The following is a 9,777-nucleotide window of genomic DNA, read 5'->3' on the forward strand; positions in this document are numbered from 1 at the left end:
ACCGTGAACAAGATGGACTGATAGCCATCGAAAATTTGGAGGTTAGTATCCTTATCCTTCCAAAGTTGTCACTGATAAAAGAATTCACTAGGAACTCACGTATTCTTGTATTTGTCCTTCCCAGGACAAGACGTTTTTGACTGGTCAATTCAAATATAATGACGATCAAACGTCTCAGAATCTGAGGACCAGCAAGAATGGCTGGAAGCGAACATGGGAGAAGTCAGGGAACCTAATGATGGCATACCTTTCTGAAGTCTCCTGAATACGTAAGCTTTATCAAAGGGTGCATGATCTATCTAGATCGGACGACAGTGTTCTGTACCTTCTTCACAGTTGTCTCCTGTGTACCCGTCAGGACAGTCACACACGTAGGAGTTGACTCTGTCTGTACAGATGCCGCCATTCTGACACGGGGTCGACTCGCATTCGTCAATATCTGTTTCAAACAATAATAAATTTCATACACTGAAAAAAAATGCATCGTTTTAAATGTCTTCAACAGTTTGGTGCCAGTTGTGTTTTAGATACAATTTATAAAGACAGAATTGAATGTATAGACCCTTTCTTTTTCCCAACTCTATAATGTTATCTTTGATTTATTTATTTCTACATTTTTTTTAAGAGAAGACGCGCACTCAGTGCTAAACACACTGCCCTGTATAAAGAGTAACAAACACTCTACAAAATATTTGCACGGCTTAAAAACGTATGCAGGCAAACTAGGCTCCACTTTATTTGGAGATAAAATTATTTATGATATATTATATAATACCTTTTTATTAGATTTAAAAGAACAAAAGAAATAAATATAGAGATTTCATAGTACTTACCCGTCTCACAAACCTGCCCTGTGAAACCAGCCGGGCATGCGCAGACAAAACAGGTGTCCTCTTCAGCCGAGTAGCTGCAGGTCCCACCATTCTCGCAAGGGGCGCTGTCACAGTAGTCTCGTTTTTCTGCCGACATTAAAGAAAAGATAAAAGATGCATTCAAACCCATCACCTTGGCTTGTTGAAAATGTTTTAGAAAAGAAGTTCTCGCAAAAAAATTATAAAATTCATCCAAACATCTCATAGAAGGTGATGTCAGCCTGAAATAGCTAATTTCTATGTCTGTGGCTTATAATTATATCACAGACGCCCTTAGAAAGACGTTTGCACATCTGTCAATCATCTTATGACGTAGTACCGTCTTGGCAGGTCCGCCCCTCCCAGCCGCACGCGCAAGTGTTGCCGGGACATTCCCCGGTGAAGCGGTCGCAGGTGACGTCATCACGACAGTGGCAGGTAGACGTACATCCGGCACCGAACGTTCCCGCGCTGCAGGCTACGGAAACAAAATTTTTACCTCCATAAAAAGTGGAAATATTGTTTTCGGTATGTGTGTGTGTGTGTGTGTGTGTGTGTGTGTGTGTGTGCCCGTGTGTGTGTCTGTGCTTCCGCATGGCCCTTATGTCAGGTTGTAATGAATATGCTTTGTTCCGTCTGTCTCAGAGGGAGATCTGGTAGCACTCGTGTTTTTTCGTGTTTTTAGTTACATGACCTCCTTGACAGATGACAGTTAGCATTGTTTCCTTTGCACAATAAACGTGTACATGGTGATTATAAGGACATATTAAGTATTTCATTGAAGTCCGAGGTCTCTGAATTCTTTTTGGTGGTGTATTTTGCAAACTTTTCTAAATTGAAAAGTTTTGAAAAGTATTGGGTGTTTTCGTGACCTTCAACTTCACCCCATTTCCTGTGTTCAACCTTTTAACCTCCGGTTTTAATCTGCGTGTCACTCTTGCGATACCGTTCTATCAATCTACTCTGTCCGGAATAACACAGGCACACAAGTCCATAGCTTGGCCACCCGAAACAATACTTCCGAACTCGAAGTATCCAAAAACATAATGCCAAGCCAGTTCTATTTCTAATAATAACGCAAAGCTGCAGAATGATGTGAATGCCATTGCTCGAGAAAAAAAAAACAAACAAACAAACAAAAAACAAAGAACTCGTACCTGTGTCACATCTCAGTCCCCGGAAGCCGGTGTTACAGGAACAGCCGTAAGGGTCGGGGAGGCAGAACTGCAGGTCTGCGCATGCGTCATCGCCGTTGCCGCTGTTGTCACATTTGTGGGAGCAGGTCAGTCCAAACCGGTTACTTCCACAGGCTGTGGGAGGGTGTGGTCACTTTTTTATTTGTTTATTTGTTTGTTTGCATATCATAACATAGAGAAAATGGTCTTGTTATACCCAGAACCGTGCTTTATCCAGGACCATGCTCAGGCACGGTTTTGGATGGTCCACGCGTATCCAGAACCGTACTTTATCCAGGACCATGCTCAGGCGCGGTTTTGGATGGTCCACGCGTATCCAGAACCGTACTTTATCCAGAACCATGCTCAGGCGCGGTTTTGGATGGTCCACGCGTATCCAGAACCGTGCTTTATACAGGACCATGCGCAGTCACCGTTTTGGGATCTTTTGGATAGTCCACGCGTATCCAGAACCTTTCATCGGGCAAATTTATGTTGCTTTGATATACGAATCCGGAGGATAGAGGACCCAGTCATGGTGCTCCAACGACCCCTCAAAGAGGTCAAGGGATAGTTTGGGTGAGGATACGTTATCCAGAGCTGTGCATGATCCTAACCCTAACCCATTCAGGTATAGGACTAGTAGATAGGCACGGTTCTGGATGCAATACCGTAGGTCTGTAAAACCATACAAGTACGTACAGATCAGTGCATTCCAAATTGAAAAGGCAAGCGATACATACACGTATACTAACAAACGACTTTGAACATATTCTCATTAACTATCTACAGCTCATTTATGACGACTTTCGACATCTTACGTATTTCGCAGCGGTCTCCCCTAAATCCTGGCGGACAGATGCACTCCCCCGTGTCCGAGTGGCACATTCCACCGTGAAGGCAGTTGGGACAGTCGCGGGTACATCCGGGACCCCACCTGTTCTCCTGACATCCTGAAGAAAAAAAAATTGAATACGGCGTTTGCCCTCACGTGACTATGACGTAAGTATTCTCCGCCATGTTGAATGGTTAAAGTTTCCAGGTAACTTTGGATTTGCGTATAGGGGGGCGGTACCGACTTACGACGACCTTTGACCCAGTGCTGACGTCAGAACAAATGTAAAATGAAAACTAGAAAGGTAACATTTGGAAAGCAAATGCATAATGTTTACCTTTGCATATGGTCTGCTCTGTTAATTCTTACTCGAATTAAACACATATATGGTAACAGGAATCTAAATCCTGCTGTAAAATTGCAACATGATGTGACCCAACACCAGTTACCATGGTGACAGACGTCTGGTTCAGATCATTAACATTATTTGTTTGGAGCAGAAGAAGAGGAAACACGATGAGATTCCGTCGAAATTTCTGCTGGGTCACTTTCAGTTGGCGAACAGTTTTTAATTAATTTTTGCTGTAAAATTTACATAGTTAAAATTAACATGAAATAAAGAACGACCAAGAATGCAATTTACCAACTCAGATGAACTTCTATTCAAACTGTAGTTGGATTCAAGGATGGCTTTGTGTGCCTTTCAAAATATTTTGCAAAGTGAACTAAAACAACGTAAGGAGGTTAAATATGTGTAATACTATAAGTTCATCACACAGCTTACCTCTGACAATGACTCTGATCATAGCGCCATCTTCCGGTTCTCCGTCGTAATAGCACCTGTACACCCCCTCATGTCTAGTGGGATCGGCCCCCCTGATGACGTAAGTGCTGCCACTATTCGTTATTGCCTGTGAGATGTACAGATATACCAGTATGATATGCCAGATATGATAAAAACGAAAAAGTCTTTTGAATATTAATTATTAAGGCTTATTAATACGTTACTTAAATATTTTCCATAACGCATAGTCACATAATGCATATTATCAAATAGCCGGGAGACGTCGACCAATCAGAAGGCTTCATTTGCCATTGGTTATCAGGCCGTAACCTCAAAAGTGGTCGGTTATCAGAATAACCGACCATTTTTTTGGATAGTACCATTATACAGGTTTTTGGTTGATTTTTCAAACAATGAATGAACTCTCACCACTCCATTTCGTTTCCATCGGACTGACTTGAACTGTGTCTGCTGCGCCGCCATGCGGATTGTTGCGGTATCGCCGCGGTTCAAGGTCAATGAAAAAGTTGGTGGTATAAAGGAGGCTGCGGAGTAACAAGGGATGGAAAACTGAAGGATCTATAGAAAGTAAATTAAGTCTCACCGTATGACATATGATTCTTTATTGACACAACATGACATGAGTTAATTACGAATGTAATATAACTAACATGAAACTTCACCCCTGAGGCGTTGCCAAAATTTATATTTTTTCAGAACAAGCCCCTGCCATTCAGATCCTTTTAACTCCGGGGATGGAGATATCCTTCCGCGGAAGGGACTCTTTTGGTATTGTTTTCTGTTAAAGTTATGTCTGGAAATTTCAGCTGGTGTTGTCATGATCATGCGTATAATTTTCCAGATGTTTGGAATCTTATTCAAACATTTTTACAAAATTAAGATTTTCTATACCTGATTCATACATCTTCACAGCCGCCACTTCTTCTCCCCCGGCAGAACATTGGAAGCCGCCGATTCTCTCATCTCCCGCGAAGGAGAAGAACATGAGGTCCTGTCCTGGCCAATCAGCTTCCTCGTCTCTAAACGTCCTACTGAACGACATCCGGGGTATGTTGGGGGTGTGTAGGGCGCCGAACGTTGCGGTGTAGGGAGTGACGCACTTCACGTACGTGTAGTCTCGCGAGGGTGACGCGAGAACGAACGGGAACTTGTTGATGACCGTGATGTCTATAACGGCTCCTGATATCAAAAGAAAATATACACATATATTAATCAATGTTACTGTTAATCCCTCAACAGAGACGGGGGGCACCACAGACTTTCTACACCCTATGATCCACTGCTCACGGAGTCACTTGTGTTATCTGAACGGGAACTTGTTGATGACTGTGATGTCTATAACGGCGCCTTGATATTAAAACAAAATATACACATATATTAATTAATGTTACTGTTAATCCCTCAACAGAGACGGGGGGCGCCACAGACTTTCTACATCCTATGAGCCATTGCTCACGGGGTCACTTGTGTCATCTGCGTGACGTCAAGGAAGCGGTGGATTGCTCATTCCTTGACAAAGACTGGAGTTGTACAGTCGAAAATTTGGGTGAGTCCAGTTCATTGTGTTGGCAATTGCAGTTCAACTTTGTGTCATAATGTTATAGATTATGTTGTTTAATCCTTAAGTTAGAAAAAAAACAACAGTCGCAGAAAAATTCTGGACCGAATACCACTACGCACTAGTCTATACTATAGAATTAAAAGAAATTTAAAGAAAGAAAAGAATAAAAAAAGTTAACGAAAGAAAAGAATTAAAAGAAATAAAAAAAAAGAAATTAGAAAGAAAGAAATTAGAAAAAATATTGATAAAGAAAACTTTACTTTAAAAGAAATTTGAAAGAAATTAAAAAAAAACTTTATTGAGGAACGAGGGTAGGGCGACTTTTGTAAGATCTTCTACAACTGTACCAACAAATTAACACTAGGATATAAAGTTCTTAAAAAAGTTGAAATAAGGCTTGAAATATAAAATACATATTAAAGAAATTTATACAACGACTACATCTTTCCTATTTATATAAAAAAAGTGCAACAAATAACTGCAGTTCAAAGAAAGCTGCTGGGAGCCCAAAATGTCTTTTTTTTTCAGATGCTAGCTAGTCTTATAGATGATAATAAAATATCAATATTAAACATAGGAAGATAACAGAATCATTAAAATATATATTAACCTTGTATGTTATATTGAGTCAAATGACGTCAAATAACAGACAATATAGCATGGGGATGCTAGTGGAAAATAAAATTATTCATATATAAACGGATAATTTGGACAACGTTACTATAAGTAACTGAACAATACATGCGTTTGTTTGCAACAACATTCAGATTTCAAAAGTATAAAGTATACTCTCGCAGACACTTTCTCTCTCTTAAAGAATGCTTAAACACAATTTCCTCCACTTTCTCTTCTCCAAAGATTATCCCTGTGCTTCTGACCCTCTTAACCTACTTATATATCAGATATTTCTGGCCAAAACTCAAACCGTAAGCGCCCAGACGTCCAAGACGATATTGTGTAAAATATCTGATACCGCCGCCATTTTTAAATCAAGGCCCCCTAGGCCACACACTCGAGTGCTCTTGTACATAAACACATGATCAGATCCGGCTCTAACAATGCAGCATCTAAAATCGCAAATGCCACTTGACCAATGAGTGTCGCTCTTGTAGAGACAAGACGTCACCTTTTGGTAAGAGGGTTATGAAAGAGAGCTCTTCATAGGTCAATTAGTTGCTCCTTCTCGTTGCTAGGCAACCGAAGATTACGTTCTTAGTCGTTACTATGACAACACGCTGTTCAATTTTTTTATATATCTCAAGTGGAGAACAAAGAAATTCAATGGACCTATCGTTCAAATATTACCCCTATTAAATACCAATTTTTCCAGTTTTCTATTAGATTAGTTATTTTCATTTTGAACGGATATTTGGCATTGAAAATGACGGTCCTCATATCAAAGGTAAAAACTTTACAACTCCCTAGCACAGATTTTGAGTTGATCCCTTTCTTGTATTCATCAATTCTGTACCAATGACGCTGTTGATTGAAATAGATGCCGTTTACGCGGTTTTATATTACGTGCACCCGTCTCTTAACTCGGCAACATCGCTTTGGATGAGATGAAAAACAATGAAAACAGGATTCTGACAAAACTTGAAAAGGATTATCAGTTACAGATATGTACTGTGTAAGGCCACACCAAGTAAATTTTATGGATGACGTCCTTTGGAGACCGACCCTAAATCTAATGCGAGAGGGCGAAAAAAAACAAGAAGGGCCCTAAAAAACAAGATGCCTACATTAGCAATATACTAAGAGACGACAAATGTTAGGACACAAATTGAATCAGGTGACACAGTGTAACAAGCAAGAAGTCTTTTGTTCATCATCAAAACAGCAATAAATCAGGTGGAACAGTGGACAGTTTAAAATTTTCTGTTATTGACAGGATGGTAATGAACACTTTCTTTGCGTTACGGGTTTCACGTCAATCTGACGATTTGTGGCACTGCCGTGACTCTTTGGTCATAGTTACAGGAAGCGGAATTTCTTGTTTTTTTTTCTAGGAAGAGGCCAAAATCAATGCGCGCGCGGACGTCATCCATAAAATTAACTTGGTGTGGCCTAATCAAGGACATCCTGTAAAACGTCCTTGGTGCAATGCAAACGCGTTGCTGAAGGATGTCCACACAAAAACACAGTTTGTCACTTTAGCACTTGTTAACAAAGTAACATTTGTCTAGGAAAAACAACAACGAAATACCTTGATTCTGTGTGAGAAAATACAAGTATGGCTGTTTTATGAAAGGAGCAAAACAATTAACCACCTTAAAAGACTATTCGAGTCGCGCTTTTGCGGTCTTAAATGTGTGTAATTTTTTTTCTAATAGCATATCACGCTAAAGTACGGAGAAACAACTGAATACTACTTTCTACATTGTAAACTTTATTCCAGTCAAAGAAGTACTCTGTTATCATCTCTCTCCAACATAGTAGAGATGCAGCATCTCAATGATAGTTCCTTATGTTCCTTACTACTTCGAGGGTCCACATCACTCTTCACCAACAAAACTGTAATATTTTTGATGTAGTTCAAACTTCATTTACTGTACGGGCAGATTCTCGTACGTAATTGATAGATCACCAACTTGTTGTCTTTGTATTTATCTTGGGTTTATCCACCCTGTAATTATGCATGTATCTTGTCAATGTGTTTTATACTCGTATGAGTGGAAGGTGATATACTAAGCAACTTTTGCTTTTTGCCCAATGCTCAATGAATATATGTAAATAAAATAGAATAAAGTACGGAGCATCCATGGTGACTTAAGAATATACGCAGAATATTAACTAACGAACATATACGGGTAATAGTATCGCTAAAAATTATACCCTTAGCCGACATAGAGCACTAAGTTCAAAATAACAATGAATGTGAACTGCGAAATAAAAGCTTCTAGTTGCCAGCGAGTTTTTTCAACCTCAGTGGTTGTTATCTCTTTTGGAAGCTAGACTTTAGGTCAAACTGCTAGTGTTGAAATTGATAACTATTAGAACTTGGCGTACGCAACAATTGCAAGGCCTAACAAACAAACAAACAAAGCAGACAAACAAACAAAAAGATACACTCACCACATGTTGACCAGAGAAGAATAAAAGTGCTAGAAAAAAGAAAGAGGGGAGTCATTTTGAAATCACATTTGAGAAATGTTTTGTACAGCGTCACAGTTCTGTGTAGGAAAAGCGACTGGTGGCGAATTGTGCTGGAAACTTGTGCCTGATGTGCTTTACTGCGCATGAGCGGAGAGGGGGTACTTGTGGACATCCGTAAGTTGTCGTTGTTGCGGTAAACAAGTGTCGTTTGTTACGGTTGGATGGATGGACGGCAAGGGTAGGGGATCGTCGGGAAATATCGTTTTGCGTCAACGAAAAATTACAGTCTCAAAGATATCAAATCTTCAGCTCATATAGTTTTAATAGAGCGAGATAGATACATGTTGGTTGATGGATAAAAAGATATAAACTAGATAGATAGACTAGATAGATAAACATAGATAAACAGCCTATGATATGGATGGATGGATGGATGGATGGATGGATGGATGGATGGATGGATGGATGGATGGATGGATGGATGGATGGATGGATGGTCGGATGGATGGATGGATGGATGGATGGATGGATGGATGGATGGATGGATGGATGGATGGATGGTCGGATGGAAGGATGGATGGATGGATGGATGGATGGATGGACGGAAGGATGGATGGATGGATGGATGGATGGACGGACGGCAGGATGGGTGAATGGATATGGATGGATGGATGGATGGATGGATGGATGGATGGATGGATGGATGGATGGATGGATGGATGGATGGATGGATGGATGGATGGATGGATGGACGGACGGAAGGATGGATGGATGGATGGATGGATGGATGGATGGACGGACGGCAGGATGGGTGAATGGATATGGATGGATGGATGCATAGATGCATGGATGGATGGATGGATGGATGGATAGATGGATGGATGGATTCTACCTTACATCTAGAGAGATAGAGAGAGAGCAAGCGACCGAGTGGGCTGATAGGGGGCTGATTGCGGATTTCAATCACTGCTCTTTGTAAACATACCGCTAGGTGACGCCCTTACACCGTGACCCGGTGTCATGTGACAGGTCACAGGCGTGTTTGTTGACGATGAGGTCAGAGCTAAAGGGGGAAGTTTTATAAACTTGTTCTGCAAAAAGACCTGGCTACGTCACCTTTAACTGCGTGTACGGACTTGCAAACATCTTTATAGAGAGAAGAAGACTCCGAAGGTACGTAGACTGAAGTTTCTAACCTGTAGTTGGTGATTTTGCAAATCTTAAAGCCGATTTTTACGCTACAAATGTATATAAGTTTAGTACGTCAGTACATGTTCAGTGACATTTTGATCGAAATCGTGCTAGATTTTAAAAGATCTAGACTTGTTGAACAACATTTTCATGCTAACATACAGTGAAGAGAAGGACCGAGGGGTCGTTAAAACCTCTGAATTATTTCTACCTGTTGTATTAAGACGGTATGATGGTGTTAACTTTTAGACGTTTACAAGAAA

The 9,777-nt window shown here is 40.5% G+C and overlaps 1 protein-coding gene across 1 annotated transcript in view; it reads right to left on the reverse strand.

Moving 5' to 3' along the window:
• LOC109479437 (fibropellin-1-like) overlaps positions 1 to 8,435 on the reverse strand; it is a 17,043-nt gene extending 8,608 nt beyond the window's left edge. The window contains exons 1-9 of the mRNA XM_019781401.1: positions 8,303 to 8,435; positions 4,558 to 4,845; positions 4,075 to 4,190; positions 3,646 to 3,772; positions 2,848 to 2,979; positions 2,009 to 2,161; positions 1,192 to 1,329; positions 834 to 959; positions 326 to 439 (exon numbers count right to left, since the gene is read on the reverse strand). Coding sequence (XP_019636960.1) covers positions 326 to 439; positions 834 to 959; positions 1,192 to 1,329; positions 2,009 to 2,161; positions 2,848 to 2,979; positions 3,646 to 3,772; positions 4,075 to 4,190; positions 4,558 to 4,845; positions 8,303 to 8,357 — 1,249 coding nt within the window. The 5' untranslated portion in view covers positions 8,358 to 8,435. The remainder of the gene's footprint in view (positions 1 to 325; positions 440 to 833; positions 960 to 1,191; positions 1,330 to 2,008; positions 2,162 to 2,847; positions 2,980 to 3,645; positions 3,773 to 4,074; positions 4,191 to 4,557; positions 4,846 to 8,302) is intronic.
• Positions 8,436 to 9,777: the final 1,342 nt, after the last annotated feature.

The sequence above is a fragment of the Branchiostoma belcheri genome, unplaced genomic scaffold (genome assembly GCF_001625305.1).
Source record: "Branchiostoma belcheri isolate BF01 breed outbred unplaced genomic scaffold, Haploidv18h27 scaffold49, whole genome shotgun sequence".
In the NCBI taxonomy this organism is placed as follows: Eukaryota; Metazoa; Chordata; class Leptocardii; order Amphioxiformes; family Branchiostomatidae; genus Branchiostoma; species Branchiostoma belcheri.